The 25,263-nt window shown below is 37.6% G+C and overlaps 1 protein-coding gene across 1 annotated transcript in view; it reads right to left on the reverse strand.

Moving 5' to 3' along the window:
- Positions 1 to 25,263, reverse strand: part of LOC124594231 (glycerol kinase-like) — a 165,996-nt gene that overhangs the window by 104,903 nt on the left and 35,830 nt on the right. Inside the window, exon 5 of the mRNA XM_047132597.1 lies at positions 16,276 to 16,378. Within this exon, the coding sequence (XP_046988553.1) occupies positions 16,276 to 16,378 (103 nt within the window). The remainder of the gene's footprint in view (positions 1 to 16,275; positions 16,379 to 25,263) is intronic.

The raw sequence follows: 25,263 nt of genomic DNA on the forward strand, positions 1-25,263 counted from the left end.
TGAACTTACACCACACATTGCTTGAACTGCCTGCTTATGAGCCAAAAATAACCATTGTCAGTGGGAAGAGTTACCCCAGATCATAATGCCATATATCATAAGTGAATTCAAATAAACAAAGCAGATTAATTTACATGTTAGGCTATCACTTATTGCAGAAACTGTTGTAGTCTATATATATAAAGGGAAATGTCCTGACTGACCAACTCATCATCACCCAGTCCATACGACTACGGATAGAAACTTGAAATCTGGAGAGGGTTTTGATCTGATACTGTAGGCATCATTTACAGTTGAATTTCTTGAAATTTACCCTCAAGTAGTGGCATAATTTAGGTAACATAGACATATAGTTTTCTTTGACAATTGTACAAGTGAGAAGTGTGGGCTTTGTTGTAGGTTCATGAGTAGTGGGCTACAGTGTGAGATTTGTAATAAGTTTTTACATTGGGGAGAGGGAGAACATAATGGAGAAGTCAGTGGACATTCTGGGCATCTGGAATTGCAGAGTATGTAGGAAAAATAAGTGAATAAAAGAGCAGGAATGTAAGATCTGTGTCCTTCAGGTGCAGTTAGAAAACTCTAGGGGGTAACTCGATAAGATGAGGAGGGAGAAGGGGGCTGGGGTATGGGAACTGGCATTTAGTAATAAGGCTGCTTGGAAAAGAATATATTGAGACAGTTTCACTTGGTGTATCACCAATAGATTTGACCAATTGTCAGGGCTTAGTGGAGATGAGTCTTTTGTTGCTGTGGGTGTAGAAAACATGCAGCAGACCTCAGCAGCTATTATGCCTACCAGTTGTAAATTCAAATAGAAAGAAGAAGGTTCTAGTGTTACATAGTTCTCATGGCACAGGTGTAGGCCAACCACTGCAGGAAGTGCTGGGGCGTGAGCACCAGGTCACCAGCATTGTGAAACCTAGTGCAGAATTGGCTTAAGTGACTGATAACATAGATCAGCTACATAGTAGTTTTACAAAAGAGGATCAGATAGTGATTGTACGTGGAGCTGGGAATAGTCTTGATGAGGATAGAAAGCATGACATAGGTGGTGACCTGGAAAAGATGGCTATTCAAACTAGTAAAACAAATATGCAACTCATGCAGCTGTTCCAGTGTCACAATTGGCCTATCTTAATATAGCTGTTAGGCATATTAACATGGGACTTAAGAAGGCACTGACTATTAGAGAGTATGGTTCACTTTGCAGTGGTACCAGCTGAGTCTATCAATAGGTCACACTTCATTAGTTACAATCTGCATTTCAGTAAGTGTGGGAAGGGGAGGCTGTCAAAACTTATAGGTGACAGTGTAGTGGGGGGTGTTGGAATCACTCATGGGAACAACACTAAGTGGTAACCAGTGCTAGGACTGCACTTTTTTTCAGACTGAAGTCAGGTGATAGGTATCTCTGAAGTCTAACAAAGGAACCATGTTCAAAAAGGAGAGGTATGTAACAACAAAGGAATAAACATGTTTCATCACAATATAAGAGATATTAGATATAAAGTTAGTGAACTGCTTGTTGATGCTGATTGTGACATTACTGGAATATCAGAGCTCTACTTTCACAATATAGCAGTTTAGAGGCTATTGGAACACAGATTAGCTGGATATTTTTCACGGAGCACTTTGCAGAGTTGGAATGTAGCCATATAAATGGAAAAGGGTTTTGCATTTGAATCTGTTGACATACTGCACTGAATGGGTCACTGAATACAGTGCAGGAATAGCTGAATGTAATGAAACTACACTTTTAATTATAATTATCTATAGGACCCATAACTCTTCTTTTTGAGCCAGATTGAGTTCTTGGCTCACTTTATAGAAAGTACCAAAAGTTAGCTGTTTGTAATGACTTTAATATTAATGTTTTAAGTGATTGTACAAGGAAAAACATGTTGAAAGATTCTCTAAATTCATACCATCTGATGCAGACTGCATTCTTTCCGACTAGCACAGTAGCACAACTATAGACAACATTTTTGTTCATTCTTCATTACTAGAGGAGCATTTGGTTAGTAAAAGAGTAAAATGCCTTTTAGACCATAATGCACAAATTTTAACACTATCTATTCAGAAATATTAATCCAATGACAAGAGAGACTTTTTCAAACCTCATTAAAGAGCAAGACTGGCAGAATATTCATCGTGCAGTGCACTAACATGTTACCTTGAACAAATTCCCCACATAAAATAGATCACCCAATTCTATTTGAATATCAGCCCACCAGTAACAATGTTCAGTCTCAAAGGTCTACATTAATTCACAATAAATACCCCTCATCATGTTGTAAGTTGATGCATTGAACCGACTATGCCCCATCTAGCTGCATCTAACACTTTATCACACATTCAGCTATGTCACATGACTAACTTCTTTAGTCAAAAGAATAATTCTATACAGTTTTCAAATATTCTGACCATGTCAATATACATATTTGATATCCATCATTTGAATATTATTTCTTTTTGATTTGACTTCGCTAAATTACAAACAGCACACCTCATGGAAACATGACAGCTATCTCCGGCTACTCCATCAGTTTCAAATACAGCTAGAACCTTGGCAAGCTGCTAGTGTGTAAGGTCATGCAGTTCCTTAGTTATGTTCCCTTTCCTTATGGGAAATTCCTGGAAACATCTACTCACCGAATGATCAGCTTGATGGCTTGCTGCTGCTGTTTGGTCCTCACTTACCTGCCCAGTCCAGCCATCACCTCGCAGCTTACCAGCTATATACTGCTCAGCCAAAACCCCTCACTCCTCAATCAATTTATGTATACTGATTACTACTAATAATGTCACAGGATGTAGCAATGAATCTTTCACAGACAAATGAGGTGATGTTACATTTCACTGTGATAATCCAAGAATCCAGTCAATTTAACTGATGATAACTTAAGCATATCTCTGAAAAAAATACACATAATCTACAATGGTCATAAAAATAATTATTCCAATTATGAAAGTATTCTTGATTGTAATACATAGACACTGAAGTAAATACCAAGGAGAGTCAATAGAGGTTAGTTACAGTAAGTTTTCATAAGGCTTTACAACTATGATGGAGGTTGAGGTGACCTGTTAGTATTGTGACTTTAGTGGTTGGGTACTGAATGGACTTCTACTTGGCTAAATTCAATGCTGCTACCTCTGTTCCACCTTGCAAATTTCACTCAATTACCAGGGAATTTTTAAGAGCTACTGTTAATGCAAGACCTTTGTCACACAATAGACCTGATTTGTTCTGTGCTAATTGATCCTGATTATATCAGCAACTTCAAAAATTGGTGTTCACACCTCATGACTACAACAGAATGGGGCCAACAATTCACAAATTTCAGAGAATGGTAAACAACTAGGAATAACTAACAGATTCAGCTTGCACAAAAATACAAAATGTATGGCAGAAACTACAACTAGCACCTACCATACATCTACATCTACGTCAACATCAAGCAAAGAAGGAAAGAATTCTGGTGCTCCAATGATTTTGCTTGTAAAGCCAAGAAGTGACGTAAACACTTCCCTGTACATCACTGCTTCATTATGTAACAAAAAAGACAATACAGCTTATGAGTCCACACTGTATTTTTTGCTAACAAGTGTTGCATCTGCTCTTGACATTGCAGCTTAAAATCTTCAATTCCAGGTATTTCTTGTGTTCTTATTGTTGATAAAAATTTCCTTGCTATTGACAGTGCTGCTTTTGGCTTCCAAATACTTAAAAACACTAAGTCCATAATGCACTAGAAGTCTGAAATTCTCAGCACTAAACAGGCCTGCAAGTTACCATTTATAAATACAAAATGAAGAACACACAAAAACACAAAGTTCTCAAGGCCAGTCAGGTAGTCATGAGTCTACCCATAGCAGCAATTGCAACCTAAGACCTCAACTATATGCTGGATGTATTCCAATATTTGTCTTCCTCTACAGATTTTACTCTCTAGTACCATGGCAGTCATTCCCTCATGTCTCAACAGATGTCCTATCATCCTGTCCCTTCTTATTGTCAGTTTTTCCCTACTTTCCTTTCCTCACCAATTCTGTAGAGAAACTCCTCATTCCTTACCTTATCAGTCCACCTAATTTTCAACATTCTTGTGTAGCACCACATCTTGAAGGTTTCATATTTCTTCAGCTCCAGTTTTCCATGGTCCATGTCTCACTACCACACAATGCTGAGCTCCACATGTACATTCTCAGAAATTTCTTCCTCAAATTAACACCTATATTTGATCCTAGCAGGCTTCTCTTGGCCAGGAATGCCCTTTTTATCAATGCTGATCTACTTTTTATGTCCACCTTGTTCCATCCATAATGGGTTGTTTTGCTGCCTAAGTAGCAGAATTCCTTAACTTCATCTGCTTTGTGATCCCAAATTCTGAAGTGAAGTTTCTCACTGCTCTCATTTCTGCTACTTCTCATTACTTTTGTCTTTCTGCAATTTACTCTCAATCCATTAGACTGTTCTCATTAGACTGTTCATTCCAAACACCATGTACTGTAATTCTTCTTCACTTTCACTGATAATAGCAATGACATCACCAAATCTTACCAGTGATATCTTTTCACAACGAATTTAAATCCCATTCTTGACCTCTCTTTTAATTCCCTCATTGCTTCTTTGATGTACAGATTGAACAGTTGGAGTGAAAGACTATATCCCTGCCTTACACCCTTTTTAATCTGAGAACTTTGTTCTTGGTCTTCCAGTCTTATTGGTGGATCTTGGTTCTTATACATACTTTTCCTATAGCTTACCCCTATTTTTCTCAGGATTTCAAATATCTTGCTCCATTTTAAATTGTCTAATGCTTTCTCCAGGTCGACAAATCCTATAAATGTGTCTTGATTTTTTTCTTCAGTCTTGCTCCCATTACCAACCGCAACGTCAGAAGCGCCTTTGGTGCCTTTATCTTTCCTACAGCCACACTGATCATCATCTAATAGATCCCTGTTTTTTTTCATTCTTCTGTATATTATTCTTGCCACCAACTTGGATGTATGACCTGTTAAGCTGATTGTGCAACAGTTCATGCACTTGTCTTGTCTTCTCTTGCTATCTTCAGAGTTGTGTGGATGATGTTTTTCCAAAAGTGTTATGGTACATTTCCAGTCTCACACATTTTCCACACCAATGTGAATAGTCATTTTGTCGCCACTTCTCCCAATGGTTTTAGAAATTCCAATGGAATGTTAGCTATCCCTTCCACCTTATTTGATCTTAAGTCTTCCAAAGCTCTTTTTAAATTCTGATTCTAATACTGGATTGCCTATCTCTTCCCTGACAACTCCTGTTTCTTCTTCTATCACATCATAAGAAAAGTTTCCCCCCTTGTAGAGGTCTCCAATGTACTCTTTCCACCTATCTGCTCTCTCCTCTGCATTTAACAGTAGGTTTGCCAATGCACTCTTAATGTTACCTCCCTTGCTTTTAATTTCATCAGAAGTTGTTTTGAATCTTCTATATGCTCAGTCTCTCCTTCCAACAATCATTTCTTTTTGATTTCTTTCGAGTTTTTATGCAGCCGTTTTGCCTTTGCTTCCTTGCACTTCCCATTTATTTCATTGTTAAGTGGCTTGTATTTCTTCTGCACTCCTAAGTTTCCTTGAACGTTGTTGTACTTCCTTCTTTGTTCAGTCACCTGAAGTATTTCATCTGTTATCCATGGTTTTTTCACAATGACTTTCCTTGTACCTATGGTTTTCTTTCCAATATCAGTGACTGCACTTTTCAGAGATGTTCAATCCTCTTCAACTGCACAGCCCACTGAGCTATTCATTGTTGCAGCATCTACAGTCCCAGAGAACTCGAACTGTCTCTCTTCATTCCTTAGTATTTCCATATTCCCAATTCTTTGTGCATTGATTCTTCCCAACTAATCCCTTAAACTTCAGTGTAGTCTTCATCATCATAAAATTGTGATCTGAGTTTATGTCTGCTCCTGGGTACACCTTACAACCCAATATCTGATTTTGGAATTTTTGCCTGACCTTGATGTAATCTAACTGAAATATTCCCATTTCTGTTGGCCTTTTCCAAGCATTCCTCCCCCTCTAGTGATGTCTGAATAGAGTATTCGCTATTACTAACTAATATCTACTGCAGAAATTAATCAGTCTTTCTCCTCTTTCATTTCTACTAAGAAGCCCATATTCTCCAGTAAGCCTTTCTTCTATTCCCTCCCCTTCAGCTGCATGCCGCCCCTCATGACTATTACATTTTAATTTCTCTTGTTATGCACTCAATCACCCATTCAATATCCTCACATACTTTCTCTATCTCTTCACTCTCTGCTTGCGACATCGGCATGTATACCTGAACTGTTGTTGTCTGTGTTGGTTTGCTGTCAGTTCTAATGAGAAGAACCCTAACAATGAACTGTTCACAGTAACTCACTTCTGCTCTACATTCCTATTCATAATGATCCTAATCTTATTATACCATTTTCTGCTGCTGTTGATATTATCCTACACTTATCTGATCAGAAATCCTTGTCTTCTTTCCATTTCACTTCACTGACCCCCACAATAACTAGATTGAGCCTTACCATTTCCCTTTTCAGATTTTCTGGCTTCTGTACAACATTCAAACTTCTACCATCTGACATCCTAACTCGTAGAACATTGCCTTTTCATTACTTACTCAGTCTTTTTTCATGGTCACTTCCTTCTTGGCAGCCCCCTGTTGATGATCCAAATGGGGGACTAGTTTGGAATATTTTGCCAATGACGACATTACCATGACACTTTTTTCCAATTACAGCCCACAAGTCCTGTGGACGCACATTATGTGTCTTTAATGCAGTGGTTTACACTGCCTTCTGCATTCTCATGTTGTTGATCATTGTTGATCCATCTACCTTTTAGGGGTAGTTCCCACACCAAGGACAATAGATTGCTCTGAACCTGTGTCATTTAATCCAATCTCTTTGATAAGTCCATAGGCAGAACAACGCCAGAAGCCATCGGCCACTGTTGTTGTTGATTTTTATTCAAATTTAAGCAGTAGTGAGGTTCAAAACCAGGACTGAGGACACTTTGATTACTAACAAACTGATAATAGCAGTTCTGTAGTGGCCCTGTATGTCTGGCTGGCAATCACACAGCATAACATATAATTAACTTCTAGATTGGCTTTAACTACAGCCTACATACTGGATCCAGATACTAAAGGTTATTGACAAATTCAGTTTATTGTTGCTCCAGCAGGGTCAGATTACCAAAGCTGGAATAATAATACCTCTTGAATCCACATTGAAAGTAACTAAGAAGCTGTATCTATGCTAAGATCCAGAAAAGGGTGGCTGTCCATCTAAATTTTTTCCTAAACAGCTCGTGAGGGCAGCACTATAATAGCCACAAGAGCATGTATGCTCCTTCCTCTATTTCTAAAGGAGGATTCAAATAACACAAGGAAGATTCCTGGTCTTATATCTGTAAAGTACCACAATGTGCTGTAATACACCCTATCACGACCTTGTGATGGGCCACGGGCTGCAAATAATGAAAATCCAGCTCCTTAATGGATAAGAGTTAGTCGTATGCCTCTTTAATGGTGGGAGTCATCATACAAACCTTTCACTCAATGACAACTTGGTGGCTCTAGAAAACTGGATCCTGATTGACAGTGGGGTAATGCTAACAAAAAGTTCCACCACTGTCTGGGCTATGTCTGACAGGTTGGTCTTGAGACTTTAATATTATTGGACACCTCTTACCTCTCCCTGAAATCCTCCTGATGCTCTCAATACAAATGCATTGTTGGTGAAACTGTTCGTAGTTCTCATGACCTCAGCTTCCTTCCATTTATAATATGTTGATATCTGGCCTCCCTACTTGAAAGGCTCCAAGGTTATTCAGGTGGCCAGGTGTTTGAATTGAGGCAGATTCTGTTACCTGCTCCTGACAGAATCTGTCACTGCACCACTGAACTTGTTCTCAACAGCTCTACACTGAGTGAAAATCGTATAGGGGATCCAGACATTCCAAGCATTAAAATACCCACACAAGGGGCAGTAGATTTCACCAGACATTCCAAGCATTAAAATACCCACACAAGGGGCAGTAGATTTCAATGGTTTGTGGAACTTATTGATCAAGCTAGTAATTGCTTCCTAGTCTACCTGTTGATGGAGGGAATATATAGTGAAGATACGGTGCATATACATTTTGGTAACCCACCAGTTTTTTAATTCCTCTTTAGACAAGAGTCCATTATGTCTCTGCAAGAAACAGCACCTTTGCTATAATTCAAGGTGATATGTAGCTCTATTTCAATGACATAATCTCTAGATATTTAGCTTCTTGGAATCTAGTTATTACTGAGAAGTTGATGTTTGTACTTACAAGTCCTGTCTTTTAAAAGGCTTTCTGAGAAGAAGATTGTGTTCTGCACTCCTTACTGAATATCACTTTAGTTATGTCAAATGGGACTGGTTATGTTGCTGCTGAGAGTTAAAGAAGAAGAGTTGAAAAGTTTGATTTCAATCACACAAGAAGCTAGAGGCTTACAAGTCAACTAAGACAGAGCCCCATGCACCAGAGCTAGTAGAGTAGAGTATAGTAGAGTTTTATTGCTCCTGGTAATCATATAGTACACAAATAGTACATTATGATGTAGGACAAGTCAATGTAAAAAAATATAATATTAAATTTGCATTAATTTCATTATTTCTACATTAAATGGTCACTGAGTTACAATATACAGAGCAAATATTATACAAAAATAAAGAGTAGATATTTTAAAGCAGAAAGAGCATGCATTGTACTATATATTCATATTACAGCAACATTTACATGGTAAATCTTTTAAGTTCTAGTAACATTTATATGAGACATCACTAAGGCAAAGACACAAATCGTTAGTGAACTTCCTGAAGGAACTCATGGAGGCTATAGAAGCAGTGATGAGTCAAATATGCCTTAGCAGTTGACTTGAAATTTGCTAGTTCATTTATTGATGTAATTTGTGGGGGACATTTATTATAAATAACTTTCCCATAATACAGGGTTCTTTTTTTATTCAGGGTGTTGTTGGTGGGCTCTAAATGAAAGTTTCCTTTTTGCCTGGTATTATAGGAGTGGAGATTTTCATTTTCTAAAAGAGAGTGGGATTTTCCATTGAATATTTTTTCACAAACAGTGCTATCTCATACATGTATATTCATGGAAGTGGAAGGATTTCTAGCTTTTTAAAGAGTGGTCTACAGGTTTTGTTCCATGTTACACTTTCCATTATTCTTATAATTCTTTTTTGTAGCCTAAAAAGAGCTTTTGGCTAAGAGAAGAGTTACCCCAGAAAATAATTTCATATTTCAGTTGTGAGTATAAATAGGCATAATACACAGTTTTCAGAGAATCTTTGTTGCAGCATCCCTCTAATATTCTCATTAAGTAGTATGTAGTGCTTAATACCTTACAGACTTTTTCAATATGCGTCCCACATTCAACATTATCTTGGAGCCATACAACCAAGAACTTAACGTTGTCTACATTCTGAAGATCTTTGTCAGATATCTGAATCTGGACAGTTTGCTCACCTTTTCTCGCATTATAGAAATTTAGTGCCACTGTCTTACCTGCATTTATTACCAATTTGTTGTGAGTGAATCAGTTTTCAGTATTGTTCAGTGTCTCTGTTGTACACTTCTGAATCATTTCCAGTTCTTTCCCACTCACTAGCACACTTGTATCATCAGAAAGCTGGATGATGTTCTCACAGAATTTGTTTAGGTCATTGACATATAACAGAAATAGAAGAGGTCCCAAAACTGAGCCTGGTGGCACTCCACATTCAATAGTTTCATAGTTTGAATAGTGTTGAGTGAGTATGATGAAATTTTGATTTTGCACTTCAACCACTTGTTTTCAACCACTTAAGTATGACTTTATCCAGTTGTTATATGTTCCTCTAATCCCCATGTTGTCAAGCTTAGGCAATAGTTCTCTGTTATCTATGATATCAAAAGCCTTAGAGAGATCTAGACATATTCCAATGACATTTTCACTATTATCTAGTTTCTGAAGTACTTCAGTTAATACACCAAAAATTGCTGTATCAGTTGATCGGCCTTTCCTGACACCATGTTGTGCTGTGGATAGTATTTTGTGCTCTTCCAGAAAATCTACTACTCTTCTACGAAAAATTTTTTCTATGATTTTTGAGAAGGCAGATAGTAGTAGAGCAATGGGCCTGTAGTTAGCCACTTCATCCTTTTTACCTCTTTTGAATAGTGGTTTGAACTTAGCTGTTTTTAGGCATGATGGGAAAATTCAAGGTTTGAAAGGAACTATTGAAAAGGTGAGCTAATGTTTCAATAATGAGATCTCCACTTTTTTTTTTTTAATAAGGCTGTCTGGGATGCCGTCTATTCCAGTGGAATGATTCACTTTTAAAGTTCTGATAACTGACAGGACTTCTTACCGGGTTGTTGGAAAGAGAAACAGTGAAGTAGACTTTATGTTGGTATTTACAGATGATACTGGGTAGTTTGATTTCAGCAATTAATTGCTCTCTTATATTGCTAAAATAAGTATTGAACACTTTGCTATTTCTTTAGGATCATTAATTTCTTTGCCATTACAATTCAATTTAATACTATAATTTTGAGGAGAAACACTGTCAGTTTGCTGTTTCACTAAACTCTATACAGCTTTCATTTTGTTATTGGGATTATTTATATAGCAGTCATTTGCCATTACCTTAGCTTCTTTGATCACTTTTTTACATATCATTTTATAATTCTTGAAATATGCAAGGAATTCATTGGATACTGTGGAAGACTTGGTGATCTCATATAATCTTCATTTTTCAGCACATAACTTTTTTATACCTGTTATCAACCAGCATTTTTTTCTGGTAAGCCTACTACACTTGATTTTCTGATTTTTAGCTGGAAGTGACATGTTAAAATAATGTGTAAATATATTCATTAATATGCTGAACTTCTCATCTGTATTTTTGTATCTTTACATTTTAGTCCATGTTTCCTCCTTTAGTAAATTCCTAAGGTATCATAACACAGTTGAGATGTGGCAGGTGCCTCAGATAATGGCCACTAATGAGTGTTTTGCCTCAACAGCCATCTACCCAATATCTTGAAATGGAGGTGACGTTTTTGAGAGATCTGTACTCGTCTTGATATTATAATTAAGCTAATTATGACGCACAGTTAAGTGAGTGCTGAGTTCTCGTTGTGAGCAAAAATAACTAACTTTTAATGTTATATCATGCACCTGAAGTGTTAACCTATAAGCTTATTTTTTTGGCTCATAAATAATGAAAATTCATATAGTGTAAGGTATGTTAAGTGACTTAATTATATTTTTCAGCATGTAATCTGTGTTGCAATGCCTGATGAGTGTGGATGTTGTCTTAGAGTAGTCAAAGAGGGAGTGGTATGTGTAGGCTGTGGGCTGGAATTTCACTGGGGTGACTGAAGAGGGGAACTGAATGGTGAACACAGTGAATCTCTGCCGTGAAACTGCAGTCTCTGGAGGAAAGACAAGAGAATCGCTGAACACAAGGAAAGAGTTGTGCCCTTCAGACTGAATTACAAAATGTGAAATCTGAACTAGATTGGTTGAAGTGGGAAAAAAATTGTGGAAACTGAGTAAAGGGGAACAGTTCTTCAAGTTCTTATTCTACATTTAAGATTACAGTATTGAATAAATTTGATTTGTTACATGACAAAGGATGGGAAGAGCCTCATCCAACTGTAGGTCACAGTACAAAGCAGCAGACTTCTAGCAAAGAAACTCAGTGTTATGTTGGTACCAAAAGAAAATAGGAAGAATTAAATCTTGATGCCAAGTAGTAGCCACTGGAGGGGTGTAGGCCAAATGCAACAGAGAAAATTAGGAACAGGGTACCACATCACAAGTATTGTGAAGCCAATTGACAAACTTAGCCATGTAACAGAAGACAGGAAATCTGTGTGAATATTTTGGTAAACACGATCAGGTTATTATATAGGGTGAAGCAGGGATGATATTTGGTGTGATGTCACATGTGCTGGACTGCTGTTGAAATTGCTCGTCAATATTTTATAAAGTTTTAGTCTTCAGTTAATTATTTTAAAGTTTATTTGTGTTAATATTTGCTATAAAAGTAACTTATTAGTGGATTTTCATTAATCTTAGTTTTTCTTGCTGTGTTATTGACTCAAATGGTCTGTTATTCACGAGTGTGCTTACATCGTTTGTCCAAGCCTCATGCCTCAGTAGTGTGTTTACATTTTGCGGCATGCAGCTGCAGCTGTAGTGGTTATAAAGCTAAGTACTGACAAAGTTATTTGTGCATTGTTATACAGTTATTAAATTTAATAGTCTTCAGCGGTGTTTTATGCTGTTTGTGGCAAATTAACGCTTTAATAAACTTTTGGAAACATTCGCTCATTGTGTATTTTAGAGTTTTCTGTGTGTAGAAGTCATTTAGTAAATTTCATCCTTTAGTTTTCAGCTGATGTTTCTTATTGTTTTTAGTGAAATATTTCAATAAATTTTAATTCAGTGCTTTAACTTCATTGAGTGTTCCAGTGGCTGCTAATAATTTTGTGAAGTTTTGTCAGTATTGCTATTACTTGTGGTTCAGTAGTATTAATATAAGTAGTTGATTTCTCTATAGGGAGAGAATTTTGAGACCGCTATTGTTTGTTCCATAAATAGTTCCCTGATGTAACTGAATTTAGGTAATGTAGACACACAGTTTTTTCAGTAACTGTAAAATTTTACCATGAGTGAGAAGTGTGGGCTCTGTTGTAGGTTGTTGAGTAGTGGGTTATGGTGTGGGATTTGTTCAAAGTACTTTCATTGGGGGGAATGCAGTGGGGAAGCCAGTGGGCATTCTAGTGAGATCCTCTCCTGGGAATGCAGAATCTGTAGTAGAAATAAGTTGATAGTGGAGCGAACTGGCAGTTGGCAAGAAGACAGCTAGGAGTAGGAGGTATTCTGACAGTTATACATTGCGTATATGCAATTTATTTGACCGACTGTCAGAGTTGAGTGGAGAGGAGCCTCTTGTAGCTGTAGGTGTAGGGAACATGCAGCAGTTCTCAGCAGTTAGGAGGCCTAGGTCACCTGCCAAATCTAACAGAAAGAAGAAGCTCCTGTTGCTAGGTAGTTTGTATGGTAGAGGTATGGGCCAGCAGTTGCAGGAAGTGTTGGGGAGTAAGCACCAAGCCACCAGCATTGTGATGCCTAGTGTAGGGTGGGATTAGGTGACTGACAGCATAGGGGAGCTATGTAGGAATTTTACGGAGGAGGATCAGATAGTGATAGTGGGTGGAGCAGGGAACAGTCTTGATAGGGATGGGGAATGTAGGTGGTGACCTGGTAAATATAGCTACTCAAACTGGTTACACTAGTGTGCATTTCATGCAACTGATTCAGCATCATGATCAGCCTCATCTTAATGCAGCTGTTAAGTGCATTAACATGGGGCTGGAGTACGCCCTGATGGCAGATGGCATGGGCCACATTTCAGTGGTGCCAGTTGAGTCTATCAGTAGATCGGGTTTCGCTAGGCAAGGCCTGCACCTTAATAGGTATGGGAACTGGAGGCTGGCAAAGCTTATAGGTGACAGTGTAGCAGGTGGTGGTAGGATCACTCATGGAAAAATTCCTGTATTAGTTGGTGTTAGAGCTGCACATTTTCTAAATTGAAGTCAGCTGATAGGTATACCTGCTTAAAGGAAATCCCTCTAAGTAAGGGCTCACCTTCAGAGGATGTCATGTTTCCAAGTAGAGAAGGAATTAGCATATTTCATCAAAATATAAGAGTTATTAGAGATAAAGTTTGTGAACTGCTTATAGATGTTGACTCTGAAATTATTGGTATATTGGAGCACCACTTAAATAGTTTAACAATTCAGAGGCTTCCTTTACCAGGACACAGGTTAGCTGGCTGTTTTTCAAGTAGTTCCTTGCGGGGTGCGGTTGTGGCCATATACATAAAAAACAGTATCCCATTTGAGTCCACAGACATATCACGACACAACACTGAACAGATATTTGAATGTTGTGCAGGGGCAGTTGAATTTAATGAAACTAAACTTCTAATTGTTGTTGTTTATAGGTCCCCTAACTCTGACTTCAGAGCGTTTCTGCTCAAGCTAGAGAGGGTTCTTGTTCACTTTGTAGGAAGTACCAGAAATTAGTTCTATGCGGTGACTTCAGTATAAATTTTGTATACTATGGTGTAAGACAGAGGATGTTGGTGCTCTCCTAAATTCATACGATCTGATGCAGACTGCGTTTTTTCCAGCTACGGTGCAGGGGAACAGTAGCACAGCCATACACAATATCTTTATTCATTCTTCATTCCTAGATCGGCATTCTGTTGGTAAAGGGGGGAATGGCCTTTCAGACCATGATGCACAAATTTTGACACTAAAAGGCTTTTGTGCTAAAAAAATGTCACATATAATTACAAACTATGTAGGAAAGTTACTCCAACAGCAATAGAGAATTTTTTAAACCTCAACAAAGAACAAGAGTGGCAGGATGTTTATAGTGCCGATAACATAGATGACAAATGAAATGCTTTCCATAACACATTTCTCATGCTCTTTGAGAGTTGCTTTCCATTACAGCATTCTAAACAGGGTACTAGCAGTAAAAGGCAGCCTGGGTGGCTGACTAGTGGGATAAGGATATCATGTAGAACAAAGTGGGAATTATATCAAAATGTTAGAATCAGTCACAATTAAGCTACAGTAGCCCATTACAAACAGTACTGTAAGGTGCTTAAAAAAGTTATTAGGAAGGCAAAGAGTATGTTGTACGCAAATAGAATAGCTAATTCACAGGATGAAATTGAAACCATATGGTCAGTTGTGAAGCAGCACGTCAACAATATAGAGTCAGTTTGTAGTAAAAATATTTCTGTTACTGATAAATCAGATATATGTACAGTATTTAACAATCATTTTCTGAGCATTGCTGGTGAATTAAATAAAAATTTAGTTTCTACAGGAAATCATATAACTTTCTTGGGAAATGTGTTTCTGAGATTGATGTCTGAAATACTCCTCTGTGATACAGAATAGTGAGGTACAGTACTGCACATGTTAACCCTGTATTTAGCCATATTTGTAATTTTTCCCTTAGGAATGGTTAGTTTCCTGAACAATTAAAGTATTTTTATTTATTTATTTCATGTTCCATAGATCCAGTCAGCGAGTCAATCACAAGGATATGGAATGTATCAAATTGCACAGGTTTCAATTTAAACTTACAATAAATACAAGGGCAATTCAATGCCAAATTGTACATAGTTTAAGTAAGAACAGTTCTGCAAGGTTTGCAGGAGAGCTTCTGTGAAGTTTGGAAAGTAGGAGACGAGGTACTGGTGGAACTAAAGCTGTGAGGACGGGGCATGAGTTGTGCTTGGGTAGCTCAGATGGTTGAGCACTTGCCTGCGAAAGGTAAAGGTCTCGAGTTTGAGTCTCGGTCCGGCACACAGTTTTAATCTGCCAGGAAGTTTCATATCAGTGCACACTCCACTGCAGAGTGAAAATCTCATTCCGGAATCATGAAAAAAGGTTGTATACATGGAAGAAGCCTGGAGATACTAGAAGGTATCAGATAGATTATATAATGGTAAGACAGAGATTTAGGAACCAGGTTTTAAATTGTAAGACATTTCCAGGGGCAGATGTGGACTCTGTTTTCCTTTTATCCCCATTTACTTATGATATTTATCATTTTCCTTCCACTTCACTTCTAGATACAATTTAGATTTTGATTCTTGTCTCTGATCAGTACAAATACCTTAAGTCCTTACCAGCTTCCAACAGTTTCTTGTCTTACATTCTCCCATGGAAATTTATCCTCACCCCTTTCCCTCTTCTTCTCTGCCTTTCACTTTTCACTAGCTCTTGCTGCCACAAGGAATCATAGTCTCTCCAAAATTATCCTCATTAGTCTTTTTCATCCTTTCCCCTTTCTAGGAAATAGTCTAGTCTCATCCTTCACTTACTAACCATTCCCCTTCATAACAAAAATTACTGTGCAGAACTAGATATTGTAATACTTATTGCAGAAACTTACAAATTGCTCTCACAATGTTGACACTAGCCTTGCTTATTAAAACACTAAAATGTCATTTGAATCCATTCAAGGTGTTATATTCACAGACTGCTCAGTACACCAGATCATTTTCACCATTACACAAATAATTGTTTATCAGAAGGTAAACAAACTTTTACTGCTGCACCATAGTTATAAAACAGCTACTGATTTAACATTTGTTGAACTCACCCCTGATATTGGAATATTCTTCAATTGTCCCTCTGCTACATAACCATATATTTCAGATGAACTATGAATAGTAGGAAGAATTTCCTTAGGTACTTGCATATACCTACAAAACATAAAATGATTGTAGTAATTTCCATTATTTTTCAAGCTAAAACATTTCTTTATTACGTGTTACAATTCACTACAATTTACAAGCTACACTGTACTGCAAATATGAACAAATAAGCAACAAAGAAAATTAAAATTTTAGTTGAAGTTTCTAAACTGAAAATCCTGATCTTGAGTATTCACAGAAATGAATAATATGGGTATAAAAATGTAAGGTTGTGAGGGGAGGACGCTAGCTATGCTGAATGTACGTGCATTTACTGTGTTCAGCAGCAAGTTACACAGAACCCTCAAACAAAGGAAAGAGCACTGTCCACAAATGACAAGAACTTGGGTTCGAGTACCAACCCAGCATACAGTAGGCAAATTGATTAGTTGGGAAGTTTCAAAATAGCACACACTCCTCTGCAGGTTGAAATCAGTCCCATAGACTGTGGCTACAGCATTTCTCTGCAACCTTCTTCCCTCCACAAGTGTTAGTGCAGCAATATATGCTGTCTTCAGTGAAGACTGGATGGATGGATTTACAATTGTTGGGGACTAAACAGTGTTGTTGTCAGCACCCTTTCTCAGGGTCATGGTATTGTATTGATGTATCAGTAGTTACCCTTGTTAAAAAGTGGTATGTATGTATCAATAGTTACTCTTGTTAAAGTGAAAAAGCAAAGGCCTTTTAACACTAACACAGTAAAAAAAAGGTAAAAAAGAGAATTCACATAACCTCTCCTGCCTGTCTATTCATATGACTGGAAAGTAGAAGAGAGGTAATAGCAGAAGTGAAGTTGAAGGACGACTATGAGTCACATTCCTGTTAAGTCAGTTATCAGCAAGAACACTGCCCATTAAGGTAAGGTTCCAGGTTTGAGTCCTGGTGTGGTACACAGTTTTAATCTGTCAGGAAATTTTAAAGGAAATACAGATTTCAAAGGAAATAATAAACAAGTAATAATGGCAATGAGTGTGGGGTAAATAAACAGTGGTGTTCTGGGACAAGAGAAGCAGTAAGAGTACTGTCATCAAAATTGTGAAAACCGCGAGATAAGCAAATTTGCATCACTGTACAGTATTCCTTAAGCAATACTCAGTAACTGGTTGCTACTACATGACATTCTTCCAGTGAGCTTGCTACTGTGGATTTATCACACAACTAAAACCAGAAAGCTGAAATATGGGGAAGGGAATTGACAGTCACTTTACATCATAGGTCCTATACACATGACTGACCACCATGATGGATTACAACAATAGGTTGTGGTTTTGGATTTATTGTCAGGATAATAAGAAAGGTACATGCATTACAAATAAGATTCCTTTACACTAACAGTTAACAATATGTCAATGATACAACTGAGTGTTAAGAGAGCAACCTCTGAGATATCAAGATGACTTGGTTGTTACTTACTGTCATGCAGTGTCCTTCTGGAATACACTGAGTTACTTTTCAAACTATGCTGCAGTAAATAATGGTTATCACTGAGGGTGAAAGAAACAAGCACAAACAGTATATAGTAACAGCCTCAGAACATTTTTTTCTATATACAAAGAAAAGTATGAATTGAGAACTAATGAATGAAAAACAAACTCTATTAGCACACTGGCAAGATGTTCACATTCCACTTGGCATCAGCAATTACCAAGAAAAGTTAATCAAAACAGCAGACCATTAGATGGGCATGTGATTGCTTTGTACATCATACATGTGAGCAAATCACTTATCACTTACTGATTGCATGGAAATCTGGCCAAACTATGGAACACATGGGATCTGTGTAGCAATATGACTGTGATTTTATTGTCTAATTACTGCAGGGTTGTGTAGTTTAGTTTCACTTTGTTTTGCCCATGTTGAGTAAGAACTTTACATTAGAGTTTATAGTTATTCAGAGACCAAGAACCACACTGAACAGTGAAGTGAGGCTGTAGTTGCCAAATACATTAAGAAGTAATATCAAAATAAAAAGAATTGGCACCTCCAATTTTGGAGTGATTAGCATTTTGAAACTTTTGTTGCAGAAGTAAAACTGGTTGGGAGTTCATAATAATAGTTGCAATACGCTGGGCACCATATGATGATTATGAGGTATTTGTTAAACAGTTACAGGGATTTTTAAGTTATAAATGGAATGACACATGGTAATACTGAGTGGACATTTTAATTTAAATGTTCATGGCAGCTATACTCAAATCCCTTGTCATTTCATAAAATCCAGCTGTCCTTCATACAATTTATATGAAGAGTTATGGTAATCAGCAATGCCACTATTGGAAACATTTCTACAGAAACACAAGGTCCCAAAACAAACTGTGTAAATATTCACAGTTAAACTATAGGACTAATGAATGAAAAAGAAACTGAGAACTAATAAATGAAGAATGAATTGTACTAGGACACTAGAAAGATGTATATAGCCTACTTAGCACTAGTGAAAAATGTAAACTTTTACAGCTGGAAATGTCACAATCAATGAAATGTTCTGTCCTGTTATGCTGTAATTGAATGGATTTCACACTAAAACCCAATGTTTTGTCCCCATCTGCAGAGGACATTTTCAAGTGGGACCATAACTTCTTTGAATGTCCAGTTCACATCTTGGCTCACTACTGACTGCAGCAAAATTCCTCTTCTGCATACTTCAGCACAGAGGTGTGACATCATCACGTTTTGGATACCTGTGCACAATTGGCCATTGACAACTCACATCATCCACTGTTGCTATCACCCCACGGTAACACCAGAATCCAGATGTAATTCAATTTCATGCCCTCCTCCTTCCTACTGAAATTCTTGGGGTGTTTTACAATCTCTCTGGCCTCTCTGTATAGCCTCTCATGGTATCCACTTGTGTCTATCAGTTCTTGAGTCCTATGAAAATGAATATGTTGGTTTCCTGGCTGCAAAGCATGTTCTGCAACAGCTTATTTGTCAATCTCATCCTCTTCTAGTCATTTCTTGATAATTCTTTGTGTAGTGCCCACATACCCCCACCCCACCAACTACACAGAATCCTATAAATTCCTGCTTTTTCCCATTTGGCGAGCACCCTTCACTGATTTTAGATGATACTGTATCTTGCAGATGGGTTTGTAGATTACCATGATGTTCCACTTTTTCAAGATTTTACCTATGTGGTCAGTAATGTCCTTAACAGAAGGCAGGAAATCTTTCGATATCGCTGGTGCTTGAGTATTTCTATGATTTCTGTGTGGTGGTCTTAATGTTCTTTTTCCTCAGCAAACAAATAACCATTCTTGAGCAATGCTTTAGTTCCGCTTCAAGTAGCTCTGCTTCGCTGATATTTCTTACTCTACCCATCAACGTTTTTATGATGCCTCACTTTTGTTGTGGGTGATGGTTCAAATCCTGGTGTAGGTAACGGTTTGTGTGCGTGGGTTTTCAGTAAGCTGTATGGCCCAAGCTACCATCTTCTTTCTTGAAAACTAGCACAACAAGAAATTTTAATCTTCTGCCTGCCTCCTCCTCCTCTATGGTAAACTGAATCTTCAGCTTGATCCTGTTGAAACATTTGTGAAAACAACCTAGTTGCTCTCTATCATGCCACCACAAAACAAACATATCATCTACATACTGGAACCAAATATTCAGTTTCTTGTTCACAGAGTCTAATGCCTGCTTCTCAAATTTTTCCATAAAAAAATTCATTATAACTGAGCTTAAGGAGCTACCCACAGTGACACCATCTGTCCGTTCATAGAATAATTGTTCCATTTGAGATATGTGGTTGTGAGACAATATTTAAACAGTTCTGCAATATCAGGAGGAGATGTCCGATTCAGCTGTTGCAACACTTCATTGAGCGGAACCATAGTGAATCGCAATACCACATCAAAACTAACTAACATGTGCTCTGGATGGACTACTATGGCATTTAAATTACTGATAAAACGTGCCAATCCCCCTTGCAAATCTCCTCCACAGATGGGGATGAGACATTGGGCTTTAATGTGAAATCCATTTGACCATTATATAATAGCCCAGAATATTTTATTCATTGTGATTGGTGAAAAATGTAATATATTCTGGAAAGTAACTGGCAATCCCCAAGAAAATTCATGGGGATATGGAGATCAGTTGACACTGCTGCTGAACATAGCAGTTCATTTTCCATGGCAGAACTTCCCCCCACAATGGCATTCGTAATACTGGTTATAATTACTTGGCAAATGACTCACATGTGGCGGTAGTCAAGGTGAGCGTCCAATTGCAGCAATATTGCTTGTGATAGTTCGCTGTGACATGTCACTTGTATTTGGGGGCCTTTACTTAATGCCTTCCTGGGTGGAACCCCAGTCCTGAACCGCAATGAAGTTAGCCACAGGGTTACGAGGCATGCAATCCAGCTGTGACAGCACAGCTGGAATGTAGTACTGTCACTTAGCAGATGGATAGCAGGCAGGGAAATGTATTCATGGATTTACACACAATATTCTAAATAGTATGTAAGCAAGCTGGAAAACATTTGATGATAAGATTTCTAGCTGTCATTACACTGTTCCAGGCTATTTTATCACAAAAAAATGATTGTCCACTGTCAATTTTCTCACAAACTTAAAAGTCACTCAATCGGTGTTGTAATTCGCACACCAACAGCTTTACCCCACACTTGCATCAAAGACAATCACTATTTTCTTGCTCTACATTGTGTCATGCCTTGCAAATGGTATGTGCTGGATAGCCTTTTCCTGTTCATTGAAAACAGCCTCTGTTGTGGAACGATTTTTTTCTTCCCACATATTTCTGTTTTCAAAATGAGCTGCTTATTGTTCTGACTGTGAAATGCAGTTAATGTCGTGTTTAAAGAAAGCTGTATGTTTCTTGAAAACAATCAGTTCACTAGCTGTAGGGATATCATTCATTAAGCCGAACAGTTCAGAAGTGATTCTGTCTTTTCATTCCTTCAAGGCCACAGGGTTCTTACAGGTGTGACGTTCAATGACTTGCACCAGTATTTCTTCTCATTTATTCTGTGCCAAAAGATTCTCATTGATTGCGACAAGTGTACCATCATTTTTTGTGGATGCCAGAGGCTGAAAATAATAGGCATTCATTTGGTATATGTTTGCACATGTTACAATGCACACTCAAATGGACATGTCACAAATATCTATGGGTGCAAGTTTTGTGCTCAGGTCACATCAGTTTGCAGTTGCATTTCATGCAGCTGCCTTTGGTCAAATAAGCTTTTGTAACTCCTGAGGCAGATGGCACTTCCTAACCACTATCCTCCTGTACAGTGAGGTCCTTGTCCATTGCTCCACTTGATTTATGCCTGTAATGAATATCTTTCATCACTATATGCCACTCAAACAATTTGTGTTTAACAAAAGACACTAGCTCAAAAACAACTTCATCAAGACGCTCATCAAGCTTCCCCTCCAGATAAACTTATTTCAAAGTGTGACACATTCTTTTTATGTGCACATTTGTGTTCAGCCCAGCATACAGTCTGTGGCAATGCATCCAGCAATGCATGTAATGGAAACACTTCTCCAGAAGGTAAGTGAAAAACTCGGTAGTATACGAATTGCCCTCTAAGGTTACTAATACAACAGGAAGCATAATTTCAAATGTAAGATGTCTGCTTCCTATAACAATGTCCTCAGAATCTTGTACATTTGTCCAAGCCTTGCCTACATGGCATGGGGAATAAAGTCTTATTTTCAGAGCACCCACTGAAACTTTCCACGCATTAAAGAAAGTTTCTGCACTGACTGACATGAAAACTTTTGGTGAAACTACTGCAACCTAGGTTTCTATTTGAAAAATAAGTAGTTTTGATCATTCTATTTGATATGAGGAAGCCACATGGAAATCCTTGTCTCATACCATCAAACACCAATAATGTCATCAGTTCAAAATCTGTTTCCATGAGCCCATCTATACAAATCCAGTAATTTGCATTGTTCATCATAATTAACAAAAAATTTGTATTTTCATCTTCAGATGCAGCTCCTTAATTGTGTTCTGCCATCTTGTAAAATAACACACATGGGCTATTACCTCCATCAACTTCATGCACACGACTCAACACTGGTAGAATAATGTGAGGCCGAGCAACTTTCATTTTTATAGTCCCGTCTTGTTAACAGATTAATTCTTTCAAGTTTGAAGTCAGAAATTAAGTCTCATATTTGATCTAGTATGGCAAGGATGGTGCTTTTATTGGTGACATTCAGTGCTTTAATTTACTTTTCTGTTTTGTGAATCCCAACTGACACAAGGTGATACAATTTTGACACAGCATGATTCATCTACAGCCTGAATGACATTTATTTTTGATGGACATTCAAACATTTTATTGCTGCATTGTAATTGGTGCAGTCTAATGCCTTTACTTTTAGAGACAAAATTCTCATATCAATTATATGCATAATAGTGTCTTATACTGTTGTCAGCAGCTGAATCTGAGCCATATTTCATAAACATTTGCTGTGTAGACTTCACATGTTTCACTTTCCTTTTGTTAAAAGATTCAAATGATGAAAAGTGCAACTCTTGAGATTTTATCCATATCTCATGACACAAATCTAAATTTTAAATCCTGTGTCTTGTTTACTACCCATTTTCCATTATGAGCCTAAAATAGGTGATAACACTCAAAGAGAGATGTTGAAGCAATGTATTTCTCTTGGTATCTATGAAACTGTTTTAAAAACACACCTTTTATGAGTGATGAATGTGCCAACAATATCACTGCACTGCATGATTATTCTAGCACATTTTAAGATAGAATTATACCACTTCCATTAAGGGCCACAGACTATTGCACCATACCACTATTGACTTTAAAATGCTCATTCGGAAGTGATGTCAAAATACCATCTCACACAATGTGACAGACACAATATTGGTTTTCGCATATTTAGCTGTTTCATGCTATAGTTTGCACCTTGTCATTTCAAGGCAATGGCTCACTGAAGATTATCACCAACACATCATCCTCATAACTAAATGTCATTCAGTGATGCATCAATGATATAAGCCTTCAAGAGATACTATGATAACTGATACAAAAGACAAAAATTGCATGTCTTCAGTACAATGTAGTGGATAAGGACATGGATCACAGAGCTGAAGGAAGTGTTAGGTTTGTGCATAAGTTTGCAATGTTTTTGTTTTGTGTGTTGGTATTCCAGTTGCTGTGGGTTTATTTGTTAACTGCTATTTTTTATTTGTAGTTTACTGTTGCTATATGAGTTTACACCTTGTCATTTTGTTATCAGTGGGCACTAGGAAATGGAGTGCCAAATGGAGAAATCTGAACATTTGCACTGTGTATGGGGATAATACCATTGGACAGAACACAAGACGAAAATGGTTTTCTCATTTTAAGGAGGATCATTTTAACATTAATGACTCTCCACATTCAGGAAGATCATTTAAATGCATTAATCTACAATGATCCACATCAGCATACTTGAAAACTAGTGAAGGTGATAGCCATGATCATTCCATCTTCGTGTGACATTTACATTCAATGGAGGAGGTTCAAAAATTGGGTGTATGGGTACCACATGCTTTAAGGCAAAATCACAAAAATCAGAGCATGGACATACGTGCATCTCTGTTTGCTCATTATCAATTAGCTCATGAAGAACACTGATTATTTCTACCCTGTATTATTACTTGTGATGATAAATGGTGTCTCTATGCTAACATATGGAAAAGAAAGGAATGATTAAGCCCAAACAAAGCAGCAACTCCCTGTACAAAGACCTGCACCCATCCTTAAAAGATAATATTGTGCATCTGGTGGAACAGCGACAGTATGGTGTACTATGAATTGCTTCAACCATCGCTGCTGCCATTTTATTGTCAACAACTGAGACATCTTGCAGACGCAGTCCAAGAACAGTGATCAGGAAGACTGTGTGAAGTGATGCTACTCTACAATAATGACAGCCCACATTCTGCTAGACTGACAAAAAACACTACACAGAAGCTGGGTTGGGAAGTCAATCTGCACCCACCTTATTTACATGATCTCGTGCCCTTTTCTTTTCCACTCTTCACTGAGCTACCTTCCAGGAACTTCCTTTCTGGATGAAAATGCACTTGTAACATGACATTATGAGTTCTCTGCCTCAAAACCAAGTGATTTCTTTTGTAGCAGAATTGAAAAGTTACCTCAGCATTGGCAGACAGTTGTACATAGTGAAGGAGAATATATTATTGATGACTAAAGCCCCTGTTATGTATATCTGATGTGTTTATTAAACTTATGGATAAATGCAAGAACTTATGTGTTAACTCAATGGGTTTGCACCCACTATTTGCAACTTTTTTTAATCTTAGCATTTTTAACAGTCTGGTACATTCTTATGAATGTAATACAATTGTGCTCTGCACTATTTGATGTTACTTACATATAAATATGCATTCTCTAAGGAATGAGTTTATTTGATTTTGTGACCTCTGTCTGATTACAAAACAAAGGATGAAATAAATACTTGACTATTCATCTACAAACATATGGTGATTTCTGAGTGGGTGGTTGAGCAGGAACCAAAGAGGACTGCTTATATTGCTGTGACTGAAATGGGCAGCAATACAGTATTGGTATGGTGTGGTGACAGGAAGGGCATCCAGCCACCCCATAAAATTAATATGCCAAATCCAGTTAACCAGAGCAGCAGACCCAGCATGTCGGGATAAATGCTTGGAAAGAGAGATTTCCATGTACTTCTCTGCAGTTCGTATGCACTTTTAAGTAAACTACAGTAGTTCAAAAGAAAAATGTCTTTTGCATGCTACAAATTAAGTATTTTTTACTTATCTTGCTGCCCAGATGTCTTAGTTACAAGGCATCTTCAGAAATACCTTCTGAAATATTACATGATTTTTTCACCTGGACATACAGG

The sequence above is a fragment of the Schistocerca americana genome, chromosome 2, assembly GCF_021461395.2.
Source record: "Schistocerca americana isolate TAMUIC-IGC-003095 chromosome 2, iqSchAmer2.1, whole genome shotgun sequence".
NCBI classification, from domain to species: Eukaryota; Metazoa; Arthropoda; class Insecta; order Orthoptera; family Acrididae; genus Schistocerca; species Schistocerca americana.